Here is a 27,080-nt window from a genome sequence, read left to right as displayed (position 1 = left end):
ATTTACTCATTTATGTAACATATACTTATTTTTTATTTATGAGTTAAGAAATATTGTGTGCTGTACACCTTGCTGTCACAAGTCAGAAAATATCTGTCAGTTCTGGATTGTCAAGCTGGGACCTTCCAGTCCTGTGTTTTTTGTGGCAGAAAAAGTTATTCACAACAAAAAGGTAACTCAAACAGGGGACATGATCTTAGCGCGTTTCTGTTTACTTTGAGAAGAGAAATTCTTTTATGTGTATGATGTGTATCGAGTACCTCTGTACCATGTTCAAGATTCTACCTGTCCTTTAAAAGTAGAATTATCGTAATGAGCTACTTCAGATAGAAAGTATCTGGTACTACAGAAAACAAAATGCTGATCAAATCATTTAATTTTGCATGCTATGTAGGTCCTGGAATCTTGTCTCAAAATTCTGGTGAAGTCGTACAATCTTCTGTTGGTGAATTATGAAATACATGGTTGAAGGTAATTGCAATGTTGACAAACATTCAAAAATTGTAAGGTTTACTGTACCATGCTGTTTTAAAATGATGAAGTGTGTTCATAACTGAATTAACTGTTTCATACACGTTAATGACTGGCTGCTTAGTGGAATGTGTAAGTTACGTAACTGTATTGTAGTACCACCGAAAAAAGTTATCATTGCAAAATTGTGGTTATTCATGCTGTTTCATTTTCATAAACAGTATGGTTTTTCCCAAAGCACAAAGAACTTATTGAAAGCCTTCCCTCTGCTAAATAAGAGAGAGAGAGAGAGAGAGAGAGAGAGTGTGTTTCTTGTTTAAATTAGGAAGCTGTCATGTGTACAAAGCTCATTGCCCATTGTCTCAAACAGTTTCTGCCTAGTCCAACAGACATATGTGTTTATTGTGATACTTCGCTTGAATTTACTTTATATTAACCTGCGATATTATGGCATAGGTATGTCTTATGTGTACCGAGCAAGGTGGCACAGTGGTAAGCGCACTAGACTCTCATTCAGCAGGGCAGTAGTTCAAACCTGCATCCAGTCATCCTGATTTAGGTTTCCCATGATTTCTCTAAATCGCTTCAGGCAAATGATGGGATGGTTCCTATGAAAATGCACCACCGACTCTCTTCCCATCCTTCCCTTATCTGATGGGACCGATGACTTCACTCTTTGGTCTGCTCCTCCAAATTAATCAACCAACCAATCTTGTTTGTTTGTGTGGAAGGTTTTGCGAGTGTACATTTATTGAGTTGTCTGATACTTGCAGAATTTAAGTCAGTTTCTAAAGTCAAGAAAGATTTATATAAAGCCTCACATGATATGTGAATGCAGGACGTGACTCAGATTTATTCCATTCCATTTGTTTATATTTTTCAACCACTTCCTTAGGTTTCTGTGTTTTAGGTTTATACTTGTGCTGTCTCATAAATTTAAAATTTACTGTATTGTTAGGTTGAGAGCATTTTCCATATTTATGTGTTGATGGTCTCTGTGATTATGACTTCAACCGTATTTACGATTTAATAGTCTGTTTTTTAATTTATTTTCAGACAGAAATGATATTTGCCAGAATTCCCCTCAAGAACTACATCAAGAACTACGTAGTGTTCAGGTATGTTACTCTGAATATTAGATTCATGTGTTTGAGCTGATGATTGTTACAGTATGATGATGGAAGCTAACACCTTGTGATTCTCTACAGATATATGTTAACTCATGTTCATGTTGCAGTATTAATAGAGGATGGAAGTAATACCAAAACAATACCTTCTAATAAGGTTCATTCAGTTTGCAAGGTCTCCCTTTTTTCCCCTGATGTAGTATTTACTCTCAAATAATTAAAGCTTCAGTCATTTATCATCCCAGTTGGAGATACCACACTTCCCATATCACTGATATTGAAGCTTGATAGCTGCATCAATGTGACCTCCATTACTGAGGAAAAAATTGTCAGAACAAACATAAGGTAAGCAAGAAATGTAGAATAACTCCTGAGTTCAGTCTGACTAGTAGTTCCGTTTATCATACATCAGTTAAGTGGACCTCAGTGTTCTGATACATGAAGCAAATTTTTTTTGTCATGACTGAAATATGAAACCCACATTGGAATAAATTAAATAATGTAAAATGCAGGATCAAATAATGACAATGATAATGAGGCTGGCCTCGTTGGGCGGAGACAGTCCTTGTGTGTGTGAATTTTGCTTGTTAGTGTGTGTGTGTGTGTGTGTGTGTGTGTGTGTGTTTTGTCTACTTTAGAAAAAAGCCTTTTTGCCAAAAGCTCACATGTTTAGCAGTCCCCCCCCCCTTTTTTTTTTTCTTTTTTCTTTTTTTTTTCCAGTCTGCTATTCAACATTTCCACTGTATGGTGAGTAACAATCTGTACTTTTCATAATAATCAAATAAGTTACTAATTCAAAATAATGTTGCTGGTCACGGTTTTCTTTGTCACTGATATTCGTGAGTTAGTAATATTCCATGAGTATGGAAATTGTCCTAATAAAAAATTGTACACACACACTCTCACTTTTCCACTTGTTCTTTTTGCAAAGAAATTCACCTGTGAAAAATGGTTGTAGAAGCAGGCACTACCATAGTGTTGTATCGTGTTCGTGTAGTGTATTGCGTTGTGGTTTCAATTATCTTTAAATATACTTCAAATAGAAATGAAAGTTAAAGTTGCTATTTTTAATCCTTGCATTGAAAACTGATATTATTTGCAGGAAACCACATTAATAGTCATCAGTTATGACTCCAACAACACTCTGATGCTAGGTCACTATTTTTAACTATTTGTGGGTAAAAGTGCAAAACATTCCCTTACATTACTTCTATGCATGTCAGGGTAATAAATTTCAGTAGAGCATGAATCGATATTCTCAGGGATTTCACTCAAAAATGGATTTGTTTGCATGTAAAGGTGTATTGCAATGTTGCTAATTATCACTTTACAACCAGCCTGTATATTTAATTAATATTCCATGATCACTGGGGTGGTGAATACGGTAAGCTGAACATACTTGACAGCATATGTCCAGTATGACCACTGTTTTTGCCAAAACCAAGAAATTTTCATATTAAATATTTACCTTTATCCTTGGAAAAAGATTGGCAGAACTTTATCGAAAGTAAGTAGGCTTGAAGACCCACAATTGACAAAATTAGTTAGGTCGATAGCAATGGTGGCCAACAATAGAGGACTGAAGCTAAGTAAAACTACCTCAGGTGAGGGCACTATATTTCAGTAAATCCTAACCAGGGGACAGTGCAAGTGTCATGTGAACTGTGATGATTATGCAATGGGAAGCAAAACATAGATGCCATTATTTTCATTGTACTGAAAGTAGCTCAGATTTTTTTCAGTAACTGTTAATTTGTGGGTTCCAATTGCATTGACCATCTTTTTCATTTCAGGGTGGTAACATTATGTAAATATCTCTTACAATATGAATGCTGAGGAAAAGACATGCCACATGACAAATTGTCACCTTTACTGTGTTATGGTAATATGCCTGATTTCATAATACCCATCACAATGAAACTTCACACTTTTTCAGTTCTTTAAACACAGTAGTATGCACAGATCCTAATTTCTCAGTCCTGTCTGGTGGCCATCCACAACCCTATTTACACATGTAGTCATGTCATCAGTCAGGTTGTTTGTGGCTGTTGCTTCTTTGATTCATTATCACATGATTCTTCCTTCTTTGAAGTGTCACATGTACTCGTGCTCATTTTTCATATCCATAATACTGTCAACGCATGGCTTACTCCATTGATCGTTTATCTTGACTGGTTAATATACAATGCAAGTCAAGAATGCATGACTGCATACTATTTATCTTGACTGAATGTTACCATTTATTTACATAAAGCTTCGTTTTCTGTTGACAGCTAAAAGATACTTCATTCATCCTTCTAACTTTAGCAAACATAGCAGAGTGGTCTGCAAACCTCACCCATCTACAACCAACTTCCAGAAGGGAAAAAGGGACAGGGGCTCACGGTCAGCTAACCTTAGAAACAATATTTCCTTTATAATGTAAATATGATGAAGTGTAACATCCAATTTGTTTCTTGAGATCCTGTGCTGTCACCGGTATGAGCATAATATTTTTCAGTCTTGGTGAAAAGTAAATGAGTAAGTTGACTTGCTTTCCCTGTTTTGACGGCAGAGATTTTATAACACGGGATTACCTTTGGTACTACCAGAAAATAGAATAGTAAAGCCATTCCTACTTCCTGTCACAGAAACCACATGGTTGCAGTCTTAAATTTGAGATGTTGTATGTGGATTTACTGTCACTGGTGTTCTGCTTTTAATTGAGTGGATACTCAAACACATTTCAAATAAGAATACTTTGACACATGATACTGCTGTAAAAGATATCTAAGAGATGGGCAGTATTTTTGGATCAGTAGCTCAGTAGAACATATTATGCTCTTTTGTTTACATCTAAATCCTCAGACAGATAAGATGTGTTTCCAAAATTGCGCATTATTTCTAAATAACAGATACTTCAATTAATAGAGAATCATTCAGGGGAGGGAAATAACCAGTGCTCTCTACTGTATGTTGTTGTGAAGTCCAAAACTCAAGCTTTTTTATGTGCCACTAAATTAGAGCATTTTTCATTTAAATCACTTGTACTTGGGCTGTATGTACATGCTAATTATTCAGGAGGACAGCAGTTCAATCCTGCATCTGGCCATCCTGATTTAGGTTTTCCGTGATTTCCTAAATTGCTTCAGGCAAAAGCCGAGATGGTTCCTTTGAAAGGGCATGGCTGTGGTTCCTTTGGAGGGGCACAGCTGACTTCCTTCCTCGTCCTTTCCTAATCCGATGAGACCGATGACCTCACTGTCTGGTCTCCTCCCCCAAAACAACACAACATTCTAATTTGCCTGTATATAAGGGATTTTATAAAACATGTGAAGTGTACCAGGAGGAATGGTTAATAGTTGCTTCAAATGATCTTTTCTGTCATATCCCTGAATGTTTATAATTCCTCCTGAGACATTCTGTATATTGGATTCCTCAAAATGAGGAGAGTCGTGAATACGGAATACAGCCAAAGGAAAATAAAATGTATCTTCGTCACTCTGAAAGATTTGAGAAGTAAAACAAATTCATGAATCTCCACAGACTTAATTGTGCATCTTCAGACAATACTCTTTCTTCAAGCCAAATGCAGAAGCGCTTTCTCAGAAGCCAATTATTGAAGGCTCATTTTAGACTGCCTTGGCAAATTTGCCCAGGAATGCATAATTAGGTAAGGTTAGCCATGTCTGGCAAAAGAAAATTAAGCCTATAATGTGTAATTTTTGTTCAGAATGAGGAATAAAGATAGTAGGGCCAATATGGCTTATTAAAGGCTGCTCAAGAAAAGCTTGTATGTGGCTCTCCTGTAAACAGTAAGCTGTATTGGCACAGGACACACAAAACCCTGCATTTAAGTGTTTCTCTTGTTGTTGTTGTCTTCAGTCCAGAGACTGGTTTGACGCAGCTCTTCATGTTACTCTATCCTGTGCAATCTTCTGCATCTCTGAGAAATTACTGCAACCTACAACCTTCTGAATCTGCTTACTGTATTCATCTCTTGGTTACCCTCTACGATTTTTACTCTCCATGCTTCCCAACAGCACTAAATTGGTGATCCCTTGATGCCTCAGAACATGTCCTACCAACCGATCCCTTCTTGTAGTCCAGTTGTGTCACAAATTCCCTTTCTCCCCAATTCTATTCAGTACCTCTTCATTAGTCGTGATCTACCCATCCTTAATCTTCGGCATTCTTCTGTAGCACCACATTTCAAAAGCTTCTATTCGCTTCTTGTCTAAACTGCTTATTGTCCATGTTTCACTTCCATACATGGCTATACTCCATACAAATACTTTTAGAAAAGACTTCCTGTCACTTAAATCTGTACTCAATGTTAACAAATTTCTCTTCTTCAGAAACGCTTTCCTTGCCATAGCCAGTCTACATTTTATGTACTCTCTTCTTCGACTGTGATCAGTTATTTTGCTCCCCAAATAGCAAAACTCATGTACTACTTTAAGTGTCTCATTTCCTAATCTAACCTCTAAGCGTCACCTGACTTAATTTGACTACATTCCATTAACCTTTTTTTTCTCTTGTTGATGTTCATCTTTTATCCTCCTTTCAGGACACTGACCATTCTGTTCAACTGCTCTTCTTTTGCTATCTCTGACAGAATTACTCACTGGCAACCTCAAAGTTTTTATTTCTTCTCCGTGGCTTTTTATTCATACTCCATTTTTTTTTTTTTTTTTTTTTTTTTTTTTTTTTTTTTTTTTTTTTTTTTTCCTTCTCAACCACTGCTTCCCCTTCATGCCTCTCGACTCTCATAACTGCCATCTGGTTTCTGTACAAATTGTAAATAGCCTTTCGCTCCCTGTATTTTACCCCTACCACCTTCAGAATTTGAAAGAGAGTATTCCAGTCAACATTGTCAAAAGCCTTCTCTAAGTCTACAAATGCTAGAAATGTAGGTTTGCCTTTTCTCTTAAATACTTTTAAAAAAGGTTAAAAAGCATATTGCAGCACACCATCTTCATCAAATAAGAGTTGGCTTGTAATAAACAATATGTATATAATCCATAATGGGATTTTCACTCTGCAGTGGAGTGTGTGCTGATTTGAAACTTCCTGGCAGGTTAAAACTGTGTGCCAGACCGAGACTCGAACTCAGGACCTTTGCCTTTCACAGACAAGTGCTCTACCAGCTGCGTGGGTAGCTCAGATGGTAGAGCACTTGCCCGCAAAAGGCAAAGGTCCCGAGTTCAAGTCTTGGTCCAGCACACAGTTTCAATCTGCCAGGAAGTTTCAATACGCTGATCATGTTTTTATCCCCACTTCTTGATATATTCACTTATATTAAACAAACATAGTTAAGGAAAATTCAGATGCACAAATGCTGTTACACTCTAAGCATTTTATTTCTTAGTTAAATGATTTGGCCTCTGCAACAAAATTTCAAGTTAGGATTAGATTCTAGTACTATTCTCTTTTTTTATTCCTATCGGTATAATCATCTTTAAGAGTTTCCAGTCTCAAATTGTATTTTGACCATTTCTCAGAGTCCAGTTTTTCAGTTCTGTCCCCTCACTTCCGCAGTGCCTACTATCCTCCGATCAGCCAACCTTAAGATTCTGCATGGCCTCTTACCCTCTACTTTCATATCATGGATTTCTTTGAGTATCCTTTGTGTAGATTGGTACCACTGCATTCTTAATGCCTCAATCTTGTGACTTCTATCTTGCTCCTTGGTAACTTACTTTTACGCATTGATACTTTACTCTTGTGTCTTCACTTCATTGCCCACATCTTCACTGCATAAATCAGTTTTAGGATGCATTACATTTGTATATCACCCTCTTGCATTTTAGGAGTATTTGAGAACTTTTAACATTGCAGCGCATCAGCAAGTGTGAATAATTTAATGATTATAAAGTGTCTGCCTCCATTGCAAATAGAAACTAGATGTTGACCTAGGTTTTGGCGCGGATAACCACGCCTTCTTCGGAACACACTAAAACTACGAACTGCCTAAGGAGGCATGGTCCAACATTAATACAGAATGCCCAAAAGGGTAAAAGACTTGCATAAAATGTAAAATAAATGGGACATGTGTACCATGTCAATAGCTGTACGTAGCTCAAACGTCAGAAGCATGCTTCCTCACCACACCCCACGTTCAGTGGGCTGTAGGCTCTCAGGTAAACTTGAGTTGGCACTGGCAGCTAGGCTGTGAGAATGCCGGAAAGGAACGTACATGCGCAAATTGAGAAATCGTCTTCTTCCGTATGATTGGCATAAAATATGTTAGAAAAGTGATCCAATGACTGGGTCGAAGGCACAGAAAGTTAATGCATGAGTATGTATAATGTCCTAGCTCGAGGACGATTTTATAGAACTATAGAACATGGATAGGCTTAAACTATATAAGTGTAATAGCAAATTCCACGGATGATCAAAACACATGCACGCAGGACAGACAAAATACCATCAGCTAGAAGCAGGCTAAAAATATGGGTGATGAATAACCCAATTTTTGAATTACCTGGGGTCGGTGATAGTATTTGATGACTGTGCTTGGATAAGCGTGTAAAGTTATTATATCAAATTCTGAGTGCTATTGACCAGAAAAGGGTCAAATTAGTACAACAGGCTAAATGAAATTGCGTGAAAGGACATACAATGCCACCTTCATCGCCCTTAGTATCTAATGACCAACAGAGGTCATTTTGAGTAGTGCTATCGGATATGTACCAAAATAGTGTAAAAAGAACGTAAAGGTAAACTAGTTTCTTAAAATCAGGTACTTGAGGTACTGAACCATGAAGCTTAATCAAGTGAGATCTGTGAACGCTTATAGCATGGAACAGACAAATTACCTTTATGTTCTAATAGCTGTTGATGTGAAAGGTCAAATAAAGAAACGGGCTTAACATACATGCCTGAAAGGATGTACAATGTCGCTTTCATCACCCTTATTATCTATTGACTGACTGATGTCAAAGTGATTAGTGCTATCGGGTGTTACCAGTGTGGTATGCAAAGTTATATGTATATGCGTGAAGAGATGTATGACATAACTTCAGTGTTTTTTAAAAAAGTTAAAGATTTATTTCCTAATTTTAAGCCAGAGCTCGGATTTGGAATGAATGTGACTAAAAACATATTTGCATCACCCTATAATTATAACTATGTGGGAATGGCTATTTGGACCATATTAGAAATACTGGAGCTTGTCATACTAATTTGACCCTTTGCTGGTCAATAGTACCTAGAATTAAATATAATAACTTTACATGCTTATCCAAGTGTAGTCATCAAATGCTATCACTGACCCCAAGTCATTGAAAAATGAGTTATTCATCCCCCATATTTTTAGCTTGCTTCTAGCTGATGGTATTTTGTCTGTCCTGCGTGCATGAATTTTGACCATCCGTGGAATTTGCGATCCCACATATATAGTTTCAGCCTACCCATGTTCTATAGTTCTATAAAATCGTCCTCGAGCTAGGACATTATACAAACATACGCATTAACTTCCTGTGCCTTCGACCCAGTCATTGGATCACTTTCATAACACATTTTATGCCAAATCATATGGAAGAAGACAATTTCTCAATTTGCGCATGTACGTTGCTTTCCGGCATTCTCACAGCTTAGCTGCCGGCGCCACCTCAGTTTACCTGAGAGCCCGTGGCCCACTGAATGTTGGCTTGCGTGAAGAAGCACGCTTCTGACGTTTGAGCTAAGTACAGCTATTGACATGGTACACACATACCGTTTATTTTGCATTTTATGCAAGTCTTTTGCCCTTTTGGGCATTCTGTATTAATGTTGGACCATGCCTCTTTTGGCAGTTTGTAGTTTTAGTGTGTTCCAAAGGTGGTGTGGTTATCTGCACCGAAACCTAGGTCAACATATGGTTTCTATTTGCAATCAAGGTGGATTCTTTATAATCATTAGGGGTATTTCTTTGCTCCAGACTAGGATTCTGGTGCACTTCAAAAATGCTTGTGTTTTCTATCCACATTCATTTATAATTTTTTTTTAACTTTCCTCCACTGGATGTTTCCACATCACCCACCTCCTTACAAAAAAAGAAGAAATGATAAAGCTTTTCTACCTCTTCTAGTGTTCTTGTAGCCTTACTCTGCTTGGCCTTATTAGCGGCCTCCTGGATGTCATGAAAACTTCACTTTTTGTTGCATGAATGTTCATTAGATATTTTTTCACTTCTTTCTCTCAAGCATTTTAGACTTCCTCTTTACCCTACATGCACATAGTAAAGTCATCTGGAAACAATATTACTGTCATCTTTTTAATATCCCCATTAGCAGACATCGATATGGAAGCAGATAAGCTTGTGCGCGAGTCTCCTGGAAGAGTAGTATTGAAAGCAGTCATGGACAGCATGCGAAATGCACTGTACAGTCAGAACCATTGACCCAGATGTTTACTTGTCAATGGTGATAGACCAGGCCTGTCAGTTTTTATGCTGATTTCAACTGCCTTGGACCTGACCTCGTGCCTCACACCACACTCTTGTTTCCTCACACTAGTGTGCAGTCATTTGTGCTGGTCATGTTTTGTGTTTATCTCTGTGCTCATCACTATTCAGTGTTTGGACCTGCTGCTTCTGTGTGGATTGACTTACACATTGAGTGTAATTTCCTTTTCAAGAGTTCAGTTTTCCATCTTTGTTGTCAAGCCACTGTCAGCTAGTACAGTTAGATTTGTGCTGACAGGAATACTTTCATGCCATTGCCTCACCTTGTGTAGATACAAAAGTGGTGATATAAAAGGGCATTCTTACCTGTGTGATGCCTTCCTCTTTTTGATTCGTGGCTACTGTGTGCACGCACGCACCTACCTTTTTCCTACACACACACACACACGCACGCACCCACACACACACACACACACACACACACACACACACACACACACACACACACACGGAGACTCGCTATATTTCAATTGTTTTAGTGCTTTATTTGCTGGAAGTTTGATTCCTCTTAGTACTTTACATGCTCACAGACTTTCGAATAGAACGTTCTGTCTCTTTAACTGTTTCAAGAGCAGATTAGAGCTGTGGTCTGGAAGCAACTTGTATCGGAGAAAAATGAGGTCTCAGGATCAGTACTTGGTGTTAGTCAGTTTTCTGTTGAAACCAACAGCATTGTGTCCTTGTTGAACCCAAAAGACTCACCATCACTTTATATTGACTACTGCTGTTTACACTAAAATGCTACATTAATGGTCACTTCTGATCACCTGCTCCAAGCACCCATCTGAAACTCCCAAGAAGGGCTCTGGAGCATAATCTTCTATTCTCCCTTTGAAAACTTGCACCAAACATTTCTGATTAAATTAGATTTGACGTACTTTTCATTCCAGCAGCTGCTGTGACCCTCAGTCCAAAGACTGGGTTGAATCCTTCCTTTTAGTCAAGTTGTGGAACAAATTTCTTTTTTTTCCCCATATCAGTTCAGTACCTTCTCATTAGTGATTTGATCTATTCATCTTCACCATCCTTCTGCAGAACATTTTGAGGCTTCTATTCTATTCTATTCTATTCTATTCTTATCTGAACCACTTACTGTCCATTTTCGCTTCTGTACAAAACTACAGATTACAGTCCAGGCAAATATTTCTAGGAAGGACTGTTGTCAACATATTATCTTTTTCAGAAATACTTTTCTTGCTGTTGTGATTCTGCATTTTGTATCTTCTCTATTTTGGCCCTCATCAGTTATTTTTCTGCCTAAATAGCAAAAGGTACCTACTTTTAGTGAGTCGTTTCCCCTATAAGTCCCTCAGTGTACCCTGATTTATTTTGACTACATTCCATTACCTGTGTTTTATGTTTATTGATGTTCCTCATATAATCTACTTCCATTCAACTGCACTTTCAAGGCCTTTGGTGTCTATCATACATTAAAGTGTCATCAGTGGACCTGAAACTTTTTATTTCTTCACCTTGTAAATTTTGCTTTCATTTCCTTTATTGCTTACTTAATGTACAGATTGAATAACATCATGGACATGTTACAATCCTGTCTACTCCCTTCTCAACTACTGGTTCCCTTTCATGTCCCTTGACCCAGACAACTGCAGTTGGGTTTCTGTAAAATTTGTTTTTAATCATTTTGCTTCCTATTTTCAGAATTTCCTATTCAGATTTGAAAGAGTGTATTCCAGTCAATGATATCTCTCTCTCTATCTAAATTCACAAATGCTGTAAATTTAGATTTGACTTTCTTTAACCTATCTTCTAAGATAAATCATAGGATCAGTAGTGTGTTCCTACATTTCTTGTCTTGTTTCCATTTAGGCCTTTCAGTGTTATGTCGAATTCTCCTCACAGTTCCATTTCTTCCATGTCACCTTCATTTACTTCCTCTGATGTTTCTACAATATTGTGTTCAAGCTTATTTCCCTTGCATAGCCCTTCTATATATATCTCCATTATGCCTTTCGGCTTTCTCTTCCTTGCTTAGTACTGGTTTGCCATCTGTTCTGTTGATATTTGTACAACTGCTCCTCTTTTCTCCAAAGATGTCTATCTTTTCTCTACTCATTCATGCTCATAAAATGTTGCATTTGTCCTCTAGCCATACCTACTTAGCCCTTTTATACTTCCTCTCACTCATTTTTTTAGACATCTGTATTCCATTTGTTTCCTTAATTTGTGGCATTTTCATACTTTCTTCTTTCATCTCTTAAATTCGGTATCTCTTGTATTATCCAAGGATTTCTACTGGACCTTGTACTTTTTGCACATTTCATCCTCTGTTGCCTTCACTATTTCCTCTCACAGAGATTCCCATTCATGTTACATTGTACCCCATTCCCCCCGTTTCAGTCAATTGCTTCCTAATGCTCCCATTGTAACTCTCAGTGACCTCTGGTTCTTGTATTTACCTCCTTAATTTCCTACCTTTCTGCAATTTCTTCGGTTCTGATCTGCAGTCCATAACCAATGAAGTATGGTCAGTGTGTCTACCTGTCCTTGGAAATGTCTTATAGTGTAAAATCTGCTTTTGAGATCTCTATCTTACAATTATATAAGCAGTCCGAAACCTTCCATTGTCTCTAGGTTCCTTCCACATGTACAGCCTTCTTTCATGGTTCTTATGCTGACTGTTAGCAATGATAAATTATGCTCTGTGCTAAACTGCAGTAGACAGCTTCCTGTTTCATTCCTTTCTCCCACTCTATTTTTTTCTACTGTTTTTTTCCTTGTCTTCCTTCTCCTGCTGTTGAAATCCAGTCATCCACTACAGTTGAATTTTTGTCTCTTTCAATTATATGAATAATTTCCTTTATCTCATCATAAATTCTTTCAATCACTTCATCATCTGCAGTGATAGTTGTCATATAAACTAACTGTGGTGGGTGTTATTACCTTGCCAGATAATTGAGCATGTAAACACACCACTTCTGGGATTGGGGAGGTGAGCCTGAGCTAGATCAAATCAGACTGACCAATTAACAAGGGCTGGTGAGCTGGCTGGCCTGGATGTGGTTTGTAGGCGGTTTGCAACATCCAGCTAGGTGAATATCAGGCTGATACCCACATCCCACCTCAGATACATCCCACCTTTGACACATACAATGCAAATACGTAGAAAACATTCTCACATTCAAATGTGAGATGTAGTCTAGGTGCCAACAGATAGGGTGCACAAATTATGTTCCAGGGGAGGGGAGGGGGGGGGGGGAGTGGTGGTGTCAGGAAGTGTATATGGCAATCAATTGTCACTAGCATTAATAAAAAACACGTCATAATGCTGATCCCCATAATGAACTGGGAAAGGACAAGGAAGAAGAAGAAGAAGAAGAAGAAGAAGAAGTAGAAGTAGAAGTAGACTGTGCTAGGTACTGTTTTCTGTGTGCCTTGGCTATTATAATGTGTTCACTGTGCTATTCATAGCAGCTTGCCTGCCTTCCTATTTTCTTACTCATTATTAGGCCTACTCTTGCATTACTCCTGTTTGATTTTGTGCTAATAACCCTTTACTGACCTGTCTACAAGTCCTGTCCTGCCTGCCACTGCACTTCAATAATTCCCACTACATCAAAATTCAACCTATCCATTTCCCCATTTTAAATTCTCTAGGCTAACTACCCGATTAAGAGATCTAGCATTCCATGCTCCACCCTGTAAAAAGGCAGTTTTGTTTTTTATGACGATGACATCAACCTGAGTAGCTGCCACCAGGCGATCCGAATGGAGGACTATTTCACCCCCAGAATATTTTATCCGAGAATGTGCTGTCATCATTATGCCCTACAGTAGAGTTGCATGTTGTTGGGAAATATGGACATGTAGTGTCATTTTATATAAGTTCTGTCACTGGACTTCTGGAAGAGACAGGCCTCTTGTTGCCACACATTGGACAACAGCAGCTGATGGTAAATTATGCTTTAACTCTTTTGTTTAAAAAAATGGACTTACGCAGCCTTCAAAATAAATGGCCCAGCATAAGGTCTCTACATGACTGTGAGTGTGTTATTGTTCAAAATCTTTGGTGCACTCATATTCTTACCAGAGATATTGCTAGTGAACAAACATTTTGATAGAACATCAAAATCAAGTGTTTGTGCACCTTCAGCATGATGCAGGAAGGGTGAGTCAGCAACTTAATTTTATTAAAACTGTTCTTTGTAATTCTGCCAAAGTTGTAGTAAGCAGTCTCCTTTACTTGTGGTGACTAGTTTCGGACATGACAGCCATTATCAAACTGTGGCCTCCATCATAAGTATTGAAATGTAATGCAACCAGGACATTTGCAAAAAGCCACAATCGACAATCAGAAGTATCAGGTACAAAATCGTCTACAACGTATGATCAGTGCTTCTTGCCAAACAGCACCAGGCCAATGAAGAATAATTTGTATAAAGAAATACGGTCATTGCAGATGGCATTTTTAATTAACAACTGAGGAGTGTTTTTTCAAAAGCTGATAAGTTTGAATTGTTCAGAATTTAGATCTTGGAAGTTACAAATCAAGCTTGTTGCTCGACATATAACTTGGTGAAACACTTTTGTCAAAAGCTGATATTTGGTCTTGTCATAGGGTGTTGAAAACTAAGGGTCTTTGCAAAATTCGATATTTGCTCTTTTCCATTTAAAGCAAAAGTAGATAAATGCAAACTGTGCTTTGCTTCTGAAAGACCCAGAGGGAGAATAACAATGTAGGACATCATTGTCAGGATACTTGCTGCCAGAACCAACAATAGAAATAAACTAGTTGTTTACACAACAACATTAACTCCTGATTATTCCTGTGTTTGAGCCAGATTTGTCAGGGAGAAAAAAACAGCAAGAAAGGCAAAAAGGAAATATACTGTTTCAATAAAATACAGCATAAGGAGACAAGATAAGCAGACAGTATCTGAACATTTTTGCACTGTTTTTCACTTGGTTTTTCTTAACTGCTCTAAGTTTCTTTATTCCTTGAAATCCATATATACTTGCCCAACACAACTTCATTAAATATATGGTCACCTACATTATTATATAATCCCTGCTATTCATTTCGAGCCTCTCTTCTTCTTTGTGTCATGATTGGGTCCTCCTATCTAAGGATTTGAGGATTACACTGAAAGAGACCTAGCTATATAAAAAAATCTTTCATTTTAAAACTTATATTTGCTCTTTAATTAACAATACAACATGGTTATATTATGTCATCTATCCCCGTGGACCTCAACTCAAACATTTTTCCTCCACCTCAAGTACTCATTCCTTACCAAATTCAGTAACAAAAAGAATAATAAGAACAATTAGAGAATATATGAAAGATATATTTTACCATTTTACACTGCTAATTGAAGCCTTCTGTCATCTCCATGAACACTCTTCATGACACTTTCCACTCATATCTGCATGGAATGACACATGCCCAGTATAGCAAGTGGAGACACGCTGAATGTCCGTCTTCACTGGACAGGCAGCTTAACACAAACAAAAAGCTTAGTGGCAGTTTACTGCTTCTGATAGTTCTCCCTCAACTTAAAACCTTTCTTTCTTCATGCAGATGTTTTAACGCCACAAGCTCCCCAACATGAATGGAGGATGTCCTATGAAGGTCCTCATTTTTACTTCATTACTTATGCTGTTGCATTTCTTCTCTCTTTTTTTCATAATACATTTTTCAATAATACATTTTATATCATTTGTCCTATCAACAGTTTCATAATATTTAACTTTCAATTATTCTAATTACTCTATATTCACTATTGTAGACTACTTTCAAGGTATTAATAATCCTCTGAGAATACTACATTTCAGACAAGTATCTGGTTATACATACAGGCATTTACACTTTTGTGCTTACAACTGTGGAAGGTCTTTGTGCTTAAGGTGCCTTTTCTTTCATATTTATCCTTGTATATTCCTCTTTTAGATAAGACCTTGTTCTAAGAATCAAATTTCTGGTGGTTATTAAACCAGCCCTATTGTAAATGTATCCTAATAGAGCCTGTAAGAAATAGTCAAAGTAGGTATGTTATCCACTGGAATATAAATGGCTTAAACACTGATGCTTCTAATAATAAAAGCTCCAAAATAGATGAATTGGAAATCATTCTGTCAGAATATGCAAATATTAAAGTTGTTTGTTTAAATGAACACTGGTTGACTGAGGGGACAATTAAAATTCTGAACAAAATAGGGAACTTCAGATTAGCAAGTAGCTTTTGTAGAAGAAACAAGTTACGTGGAGGCTCATGTATACTTCTACACAATGACATAAATTATGAGACCAGAAACTGTTTTAATTATTTAAATGAAGAATGTGTGTTCGAGAGCTGTTGTGTAGAAATAGTGGACTCGCTAGCAAATGTTATAATAATCTCAATATACAGAATTCCAGGGACATCAACAACAGAACTATTCTTATCTAAGCTTCAAATTATGCTAGAAGACCTTTGTAGAGAAACAAAGAAAAAAGTTGTAATAGCTGCTGATTTTAATATTGATATCACATGTAATAGTAGCCAAGCTTCAAGGTTCACTGACTTAGTTAAGAAATATGGTTTCAAATTGAATTTCTTTGAATCTACCAGGGACAATGGGCAATCAGCAACATGCATTGACAATGTTCTAACTAATTATGTATATGAAGATGTGTATAAATTTTGTGTAGATCTAGGTATTTCAGATCATTATGTATTGTTTATTGAGCTGCCACAGACAGACACAAACATTTCACATACAAGAACCCATATGAGCAGGAACTTTAGCAAAGAAAACTTGCTAACATTTAGTGAGAAGCTAAGAGATAAAACATGGCCTTTTGATTATGGTAACTCAAGTGATAAAAACTTTGAGAAATTCCTAAATAGTTTTCTTGCAGACTTTAATGAAACATTTCCACCTAGACTCTGCAGCAATAAGATAACAAATACAGTAAAGTGGATTACCCAGGGCATAAAAATTTCCAGTGTAAGGAAAAGGCAACTGCACAGAGAACTAAAATATAATAAAGATATAAATTTCATTAAATATGTTAGACTCTATAAAACCATATTTAAAAGAGTTGTCAAGGCAGCAAAACAACTGGCAAACAACAGGTTAATTTTAAATCATAAAAATAAGACAAAGGCTGTGTGGTCAGTCATTAAATCTGAGTTAGGTGTTAAAGCCTGTAACCAAGAAATTCCAAAAATTGACATTGAAGGAAAAACTGTTGTAAATCCAACTCAAATACCAGAGTACTTTAATGAATTCTTTATAAATGTAGCAAAATCTGATGTAGATGTAGCAGATTATCACAACAAAGTAAATCCCTTTGGCCTAGGCAAAAACTCTGAAAACTTTACAAAATTCTCAAAAGTTTCTTTTGAGGATGTAGAAAATGCTATTTTAACATTAAGAAACAAAAAATCTGCAGGTTGGGATAGAATACCCACCAAAGTTATTAAAGTGGTACACAATAGAATTGCAAACCCACTAGCTCAGATAATAAATCAATGTTTTGAAGAGGGCTGTTTCCCAGAGGTACTGAAATATGCTGAAGTCAAACCACTCTTCAAGAAGGGATCAAGAGAGATCATGGGAAATTATCGTCCTATCTCAATTCTCCCAGTCCTATCTGAAATATATGAAAAACTTGCTGTTGCTCAAATCCAAAACTTCATTGCAAAATATTCTGTTATTCTAAACAATCAATTTGGTTTTCAGCAAGGGAAAAACACCGTAGATGCAGTTAACAGTTTCATTGAGAAAATAAGTACGTCATTAGACAAGAGAAATAAGGTGGCAGGAATTTTCTGCGACCTCACAAAGGCATTCGATTCCGTAAACCACGCATTGCTTGTTTACAAACTTGAAAAGTATGGCATTGGCGGCAGTGCCCTACAATGGCTTAAATCCTACTTATCCAACAGAAAGCAAAGAGTTAGCATTTCTTCAAATGGCGCATATTATTTTTCTGACTGGAAAAAAATTACTCAGGGTGTTCCACAAGGCTCCATATTAGGCCCAGTCCTATTTCTCTTTTATGTTAATGACTTACCATTAAATATCAGCTCCCCATCAGTTCTGTTCGCAGATGATACTTCTGTCTTAGTTGAAGATCAGGATTCAGAAAAAATTCTCAAATCTGTGATCAGTACCCTCAGTACCTTAGAAACTTGGTTTCAGCTAAATGGGCTGAATCTAAACATATCTAAGACTCACGTGATGCAGTTCAAAACCAAACAGTCAAAATGTGAGCAAATTAAGATTGTACACAACAACCAAGTTATAGAAGAAGTTGACTCAGTCAAATTCTTAGGTCTAAAAGTAGATGAAAATTTGAGGTGGCAGGCACACATTGAATACCTTGCAAACAAATTGAGCAGCTTTGCATTTGCAATGCAAATATTATCAACTGCAACGGACATTGACACGCGGAAAGTAGCATATACAAGCTACTTTGAATCCATTATTAGGTATGGTATTGTTTTTTGGGGTAACTCGACAAACATAGTGCGGATACTAAAAATACAGAAAAAAATCATACGAAATATGTGCACTGCCAATCACAAAGAACCATGTCGACCATTATTTAGGAAACTCAAAATATTAACTCTGCCATCCTTATACATATATGAGATTATTATATTTTTGTACTCCAGACGCGACTTATTTGAGGGAAACCATTTTGTCCATTCACATGATACCAGAAACAAAGAAAATTTTATGCTCCCCACCCACCGCCTCAGACTGTTTGCCCAGGGACCTCAATACATGGGAATGAAAATTTTTAATAAATTAAAAGGGAACAAGTTGATGCAGATGAATTTAGGTTCACTTAAAAGAAAGCTATATGAGGTACTGACAATGAAGTGTTATTACTCAGTGGATGAATTCATGCAGGACAATCTGGAAATTTGAGCTGGGTACAATGTGTTACATGTTCCAAGAAATATCCTTATAGTGTTGTTATTTATTATAGTGCTATCATTAATTAATGTAAAAATCATTGTAATTGTTTTATAAATTTTTGACATGTCTCCTGTACGCAAACCAAATGGATTGCAAATGTACGTCATGAGATGAATAAAACACAATTCACAATTCACAATTCTAATGTTTGACGACTTGGTTGACTTGTGCGAGTTCAAATATTTATATGAGAAGTAGCAAATTTGTTTTTTGTGGAAGTTGAAATATACCATGACTGTACTAAAAGTATTCTTCGAGTGCCAAATTATTTCAAGAGTAGAGAGAGAGTCTGATAAATTCCCTTAACCAGCATTATTCTTCAGAGAAGAGGTTTTTGGAGATCGATGTGGCCGGCTATCCAGAGAAGGAGATTAGCTGCACATACCAAGTAAGTGAACCTGTAGGAGAGAGGTGGGAAGTTTGCAAACCAGCTCCACATCGCTTCTTGTTGTCTAAAGTGTTAGAGTACTTCCAGCAATTATTTCTCACAATTCCTTTCGACAATTCCCTCAGCACTTTCCTTCTCACTTATCCTCTATTCTTCCTTTTTCACATTCAGGCATATACTTGTGTGAACATGCTTTCTATCTACCTGAATCCCAATCCCTATTCTCAACCTCCGTTTATAAAACCAATCATTTCTTTATTAGTACAGCACTACTAAGTAGTCTGTGTAAGAGTAGATAACAGTGCAAGATAAAATCAAATGCCATGTCTGGCTGTATTTTCAATCTGACTAGATATATTGTTAAATTTTTTTTCTAATAAGTAGCATTTAAATCATTTAAGATAACATTCTTGATTTCCTCTGAGTATTCTTTATTTTTGAGTTGTTTTACCATTTCTATTTTATAGAATCCTTATCCTTCCCAGTAGTTGATTTTATTAAGAATAATCCTTTTTGATTTGAATTCCACTAATTTTATCTACATATTTAGGAAGAAATTTACTCGTCTCGTTTTTAATATTCGAACTTAAGTGATGACCACGAATTAAAACTAAGTTACCAATCTGAAATTCAGATTCATGTACATGAGCCTTATATTGCTCCATTCTTTGTTTCACACTACCTTTTATATTACTCATTACTAGTCACTATAGTGGTTCTATTGTTAATACTTCACTTTGAGGCCAACTAAACATCTTCAGTAATGATTCTCCAAATGACTTATCCATTACTTCCATGGCTGATAACACTGTTGGCAAGGTGGCACAGTGGTTAATGCAAAGGACTTACATTTGGGAGGACGACAGTTCAAACCCACATCCAGCCATCCTGGTTTAGGTTTTCCGTGATTTCCTGAAATTGCTTCTGGCAAAAGCTGGGATGGTTCCTTTGAAAGGGCACGGTTGACTTCCTTCCCCCTCCTTCCCTAACTATATGGGACTGATGACCTTGCTTTTTGGTCTCCTCCCTCAAATCATCCACCCATCCATAACAGTTCGTTTATCGCTACCAGAAAATCCAGGATCAGTTGAGCCCGAGATCTATGTTTTATAAAACAATAAGAGATAAAATTTCCTCCTTTACTTCAAGGCAGCGATACTGATAAACTGCAGTCCATTATATGTCAGTAATCTGTGAGGTTTCCTGATACCTATGAAGTGTTTCCTTAGATACTCTATTACTGTTTCCATATTTAATGGGATAAAATTTTACATATTTCAACCAGCATCCAGCCAATACAAATGTTTGTCACATCTCCTCTGTTTGTTGGCAGTTGACCAAAGGAATCGGCTGCAGTCATATAATCCCTTGGGTATTACAAGGCCGCTTGATTGTTATCCTTCATTCTGTGGCATACTTCACAAGTTCTGATTACTGTTAAGACTTTCTTACTTAAGTTCATAAAATAGTAGAATTTCACCATATGCTTTGTATGCTTCCTCACCACAGAAAGTCCATAACCATTGTGAGTAATAAGATCTAATACTACTTTGGAAGGTATACACAATGTCCTCATGAGGTGTATTTCCTTCACTCTTCAGAGTAGTGCATCTTTGTGAGTTGTCCATTCAGATGTCATATCATTCAAGGCTAATCCCTGTTTGAGCATTAACCATTTATCTGTAAAGTATGGGCCGTCTATTATATCGTGTGCATAAGGTGAGGTTCCACACTTCATTATTAGTGTAGCATAATGCTAAGAAATCTAGAATCTTATGTTTGTACCACATCATTCATTCCTAATGCAAGACATGATGGTCATCAGGAACCACATTTTGTTAACCTTTTATTAATGAATCTCAGTGTGATACTCTTGCAAGAATAGTACCCAACAACTCTATCTACTCTATCTACTGTGTAAGAAATAGCTTTCCATGAGGAATGTTAGTGCCTGGTAAACTGTGTATACGATTATGTTAGATCCCTGGATCAAAGTTTTAAACTTCAATATACTCCACACTATAGCTAATACTACTTTTTCTGTGGCTGCATAGCTTAATTTGTGTTGCTTAAAGCTCTACTGGCAAACACTAGTGCGTTATGATCTCCCATTCACTCTGAATTACTTCACAAACTATCCCATACTCTGAAGCATCAGTACTTAATTTAAATGGTTTATCCATACATGGATGTTTTGAAATGGATGAATTCACCAATGCTAAGTTAATGTTGTTACAGGTTCTGATTCTTCCTCTCCCCAAATCTATTTTGATTTTAGTTTCAAAAATTTTAATAGACCAGAAATGTAGCAATGGTAGAACGCCACTAACCCTAAAAATGACTTCAATTTATTTGTATTCTTAGACTTTGGACAGTCTTTAAGTGCTCTAATTGGTTCTGGATCTGGTTTATTCCCATTTGTTGCTACTAGATGCCATGAAAGTTTTAACTCTTTTTCTACCACTGTATGACTTTGAAAGCTTGATTATAATACCTTTCATTTAAACCTTCCCAACATATTTGTTAATAAATCTCAATGTTGTTTTTTCCACATTTAGGTTACCAAAAGTACATCATCCACATAAATGATTAATTCTTGTAGAAAATACTTTCCTAAGACAGCTTCTAAAACTCAAATAAATACAGAAACTGAGATGTTCAATCCAAATGGCAACACTTTAAACTGGTATTACTTATTTTCGTATAAAAAAAGCTGTGAATTTCTTAGCTGCCTCATCCTGCTTCACCTGCCAGTATCTGTTAGTCAGATCCATTGAGCTAAAGTATTTGGCATGCTCAAACTTGGCTAATATTTCATCTATTCTAATAAGTCTATCTCACACAATTTCTATATGGTTATTTAATGTGTGAGCATCAAGCATTAAATGTACTCAACCAGTGGTCTTGTGCGCGCATATGATGGATAGTTGCATACACTCAAACGACATTCTATAATAACATCATTAATCATTTTGTCGACCTCTTGCACAGTGGGGTATACACTTAGAGGTAACAGATAAGGAGGTTTTTTAAAAGGGAAGGGAAAAAAAGAAAACACAATGCATTTCGTCTTTTGTTTTGAAACTGCAAACATAATCTCCAAGAACACCTGGTTTATTTGAAGATACCTTCTCACAGGTTAATATCATCTTGTACAGATTTTCCTTTTGTGACTCAGACTCGTAATTCTAATCCTAATCTGTACCTGTAACACACCTTTAAGACTGATTTGATCCCCCAAAATTATTGTCTGTCTTGTAGCAATTAAACATATTTCATAATCTCTCATGTCTACTATGTTTTAATTTTTAATGGTATCTTATACACCTAGTTATTATAGTTACATATTAGTTTCTTGATTGCAAAAATCTAAGTTTACGTTATACTTAATGAGTCAGTCAATCCCAAATTACAACTGTATGTTAACATTATGTTCTACTAAACATGTCTGCATAAAAGTAAAATTGTTTATTCTTAGCCGTAGTTTTACTTTTTGTTTGATATGTTTCTTTTTAGCCCCTTTAATGTCAGTAACACATACTCCAGTTACTGGAAGTATATGATATTATATTCTTTGTTTCAATACCTCAAATAAAGATTCACAAACAATACAAATTTCAGATTCTGACTCAACATATATCTCGATTTCATAATTATTCACTAATCCTTTATCAATGGTTTTAGTAATTTCGTCATCATCTTTATGTTCCTTCTCTAGTAATCATATTGTTATAACCTTTAATCACCAATATTGCGTGGATATTCAAACACTCTCACTTAGGAACAATAGATGGTTACATGATCTCAACTCAGTATCTCGTATTCGACTGCCGTGCCGTGACATGCGGCCGGCGCCGTTCGTAGCTAGGTGGCACTCCTGCGCTCAGCCGAGTTGCAGAGCGCCTCTATCGCCATTTGAGCATACTGTCGTGGCGGCACTGTTAAATGTGGTGGCACTGTCACTACACTTTTCCCTCCTTGAAAAGAAAAAAACTTACTTCCTTGGAGACATGGACAGTGCGGATACATCCATGGCCTCTTGTGAGGCCTCGAGAAGATCCCGCGGAGAGACACGAGAGTATGGTCGAAAAATTCCAGGATGGAAGCTCGTGCGTGGAACGTGCCTCCTGGACGAGATGATGGGTGAAAACTCCGGAGCAGCATCCATAGGTGTCATAGACCTAGGGGTGCGCTCCAGCGAGATGGGTCCCGGAGAAGGCGGCGTCGCGACTGGAGCCGGTTCCGGCATACTCGGAAACGGTAGCGATGTCGGCTGCATTAACATGTACGGTAGATCGGCAGCAGCGACAGGACTGGCTTCTCGGGCTGGTGGAGGTGAAGGAAGGAGCGGTGGCACTGGTGTGGCCACCACTCGTGGGCGCATCTGGTCATAATGGCAAACAACCGTGCCGTCGTCCGTACGTATTTCACAAAGGCGGCGGCCGCGAAGAGCATTGACCACCCCTGGAATCCATTTAGGGCGATATCCGTACCCTCGTGCCCACACGTCGGCGACCACTGAGTATTTTCCCGCACTAGAGGACACAGCATAAGGCCTGACAAGGTGAAGCAGGTGCAGTAGAGTGCACGGTTGGCGGCCGTGCAAGAGTTCAGCAGGGCTGCGATTACCCAGAGGCGTGAAGCGATAAGAACTCAGAAATTGCAGCAGAGTGTGTCATCTGTGGGAAAATCACTAAGGAATTTTTTCATCTGGCTTTTGAAAGTGCGGACAAGGCGCTCGACCTCCCCGTTCGATTGCGGATGGAAGGACGGTGCTGTAACATGATGAATCCCTTGTCCAGTACAAAAATCACGGAAGGCCTGCGAAGAGAACTCAGGGCCATTGTCCGTGACGATTGTGGATGGAAGACCTTCTAGCGCAAAGTATTTGGACAAAGCCAACGTTGTTGCCTGAGTGGTGGGTGACGGACATCGAACAACAAACGGAAACTTTGAGAAGGCGTCAATCAACAGTAGCCAATAAGTACTGAGGAAGGGGCCAGCAAACTCAGTGTGCACCCGTTCCCATGGCTGCGCCGTATCAGGCCACGGGGAGGGCATTGTACGAGGTGCAGCCAGTTGTTGAGCACACTGACAACACGCAGCAAACACGTGGGCGATGTCTGAATCAGTACCGGGCCAATAAACAAGCCTGCGGGCCAGGGACTTAGTCCGAGAAATACCCCAATGGCCTTCGCGCAACAGTTTGAGAACATCTTTGCGAAGAGAGGCTGGTGCCACGACCCGTGGAGATGCGCCATCCGTGGCCAGAAGAACAACACCATCACGAACAGACAGATGAAGGCGCAAGGCATGGTAGTTGTGAAGGGGATCTGATGCCCGGCCCTTGGTCCTGTCTGACCAACCTCGTTGAACAAAAACGATCACCTGACGCAGAACCGGGTAGCCGACGCGACCTGCAAACCTGTAAGTGGAAAACCCTCGACCGCACGACGTTCTTCCTCATCAATGTGGAAACCGGGTCAGGGCCCATCGGCAATCGCGACAATGCGTCAGCGTTGGCGTGCTGGGCCGTGGGGCGATAGTGAATCTCGTAGTGAAAACGAGACAAGTATAAGGCCCAATGTCTCAGTCGGTGAGCTGCCTTATCCAGAAGCGACGCCAATGGGCTGAATAGAGAGACCAGCGGCTTGTGATCAGTGATGAGGTGAAACTTAGAACCATACAAAAAAAGCTGAACTTTTTTAGAGCATAAATGATAGCGAGCGCCTCCCTTTCGATTTGAGAGTAACGCCGTTGCGCATCATTGAGGGTCTTGGAAGCATAGGTGATGGGTCGTTCCGACCCATCCTCATACCGATGGGCGAGAACAGCCCCTAGGCCAAACTGTGACGCGTCAGTCGCCAGAACCAAGTGCTGACCCGGACGGAATGTGGCCAGACAAGGCGCTGACTGCAAATGAGCCTTCAGGTGGACAAAAGCCTGCTCACACTCGTCGGACCAACAGAAAGGGACGTTTTTTCGTAACAGCTGATGCAGAGAATGAGCTACTGCCGCCGCAGATGGAATGAATTTGTCATAATAAGCGATCTTGCCTAGAAACGCCTGAAGTTCTTTGACCGTAGACGGCTGGGGTAGAGCGTTAATGGCCGCAACGTGCTGACATAGAGGACATATACCCCCACGGGACAAGTGGAAACCAAGATACACAATGGAGGGTTGGAAGAACTGTGACTTCTCCAGATTGCACCTCAATCCAGCCGAATGCAAAACTCGAAACAGTGAACGTAAATTGCGAAGGTGCTCCTCAGTGGAGGCCCCCGTGACAACAATGTCATCCAGATAGTTTATGCAGCCGGGAACGGAAGCTGTGAGCTGTTCAAAAAACCGCTGAAAAATGGCCGGCGCGCTAGCGACGCCAAATGGTAACCGCTGGTACTGATACAACCCACAAGGAGTGTTGATTACGAGAAATTCCTTGGAAGAAGCATCCAACGGCAACTGATGGTAAGCCTCCGATAAGTCAAGTTTGGAAAAGAACTAGCCCCCAGCGAGCTTGGTAAATAACTCCTCAGGACGAGGAAGAGTATAAGCGTCAATGAGGCTCTGAGTGTTGACAGTGACTTTAAAATCACCACACAATCGCAGACTCCCGTTTCGTTTAGAAACCACCATGATTGGCGATGCCCATTCGCTGGAGGTGACAGGAAGGAAAATCCCTGAAGCTGTTAACCTGTCTATCTGCACCTTGACAGGTGCACGCAACGTCACCAAAATAGGGCGTGCCCGGAAAAACTTAGTGCGAGCCGTAGGTTTAAGAGTAATGTGGGCTTCAAAATCCTTGCCACAATCCAGACCAGCAGAGACTAGGGACGAAAATTCAGAACACAATCCATCCAGCTGTTGATACGGAAATCCTCAGATATGAGGTGCACATCATCATCAATGGAGAACCCGAACAAATGGAAAGCATCATAACCAAACAGGTTTTCAGTGCCCGCATGATCCACCACGTAAAATGTGAGGGGCCTAACAACAGACTTGTAGGCAGTGGAAGCATCAAACTGGCCAATGATAGGAATTTTTTGTTTATTATAAGTTCTCAGATTTCGCATAACTGGGGACAAAGGAGGGGAGCCCAACTCCAAATACATGCGAGAATTAATGAGAATTACTGCAGAGCCAGTGTCCACTTGCATGCAGATGTCTTTATCCAGAACACGAACAGTAATAAATAACTTATTTGTTTGAGAAAGCACACAGTGAACATCCATGTCCAATGCCTCGTCCTCATCGACGAGAACTTTAAGGGACTGACACACAGAAGCAAGGTGGCCTTTTTTCCTACATGAATTATACGTAGCCCAACGTTTTGGACACGCGGCCCTGTCATGCTGTACGAAACAACGTGAACAAGAAGGAAGTGCGGAACGAACCTGCTTCTGTGGTTGCTGTTTTCACTGCGAGCGTTGCAGCCCAATGCGACATTGTTTACGCGAGCCCAATGCGACATTGTTTACGCGAGTGAACCGCTGCCACATCTTCGTTCTCCTGTGAAACAGGCAAATTGTCCGTCTCGGAAGTTGACTGTACAGCGCCTACATCACACCACGTGTCTATTTGTGCACCAGCGGCGTGAGACACTTCACGGGATTGAGCGATGCTTAGAACTTCCGACAATGACAGGTTTGGCAGTTGTAGGGCCCATTGCCGAACTTCTTTATCAGGAGCAAGCCGTAGAATAGCATCCCTAACCATTGAATCAGCATAA

The 27,080-nt window shown here is 38.7% G+C and overlaps 1 protein-coding gene across 1 annotated transcript in view; it reads left to right on the top strand.

The window, feature by feature from the left end:
- Nucleotides 1–27,080, top strand: part of LOC126268010 (uncharacterized) — a 315,334-nt gene that overhangs the window by 242,943 nt on the left and 45,311 nt on the right. Inside the window, exon 9 of the mRNA XM_049973418.1 lies at nucleotides 1,528–1,589. Within this exon, the coding sequence (XP_049829375.1) occupies nucleotides 1,528–1,589 (62 nt within the window). The remainder of the gene's footprint in view (nucleotides 1–1,527; nucleotides 1,590–27,080) is intronic.

The sequence above is a fragment of the Schistocerca gregaria genome, chromosome 4 (genome assembly GCF_023897955.1).
Source record: "Schistocerca gregaria isolate iqSchGreg1 chromosome 4, iqSchGreg1.2, whole genome shotgun sequence".
NCBI classification, from domain to species: Eukaryota; Metazoa; Arthropoda; class Insecta; order Orthoptera; family Acrididae; genus Schistocerca; species Schistocerca gregaria.
The sequence above is the reverse complement of the archived record's forward strand: the minus strand, read 5'-3'. Positions and strand labels throughout refer to the sequence as shown.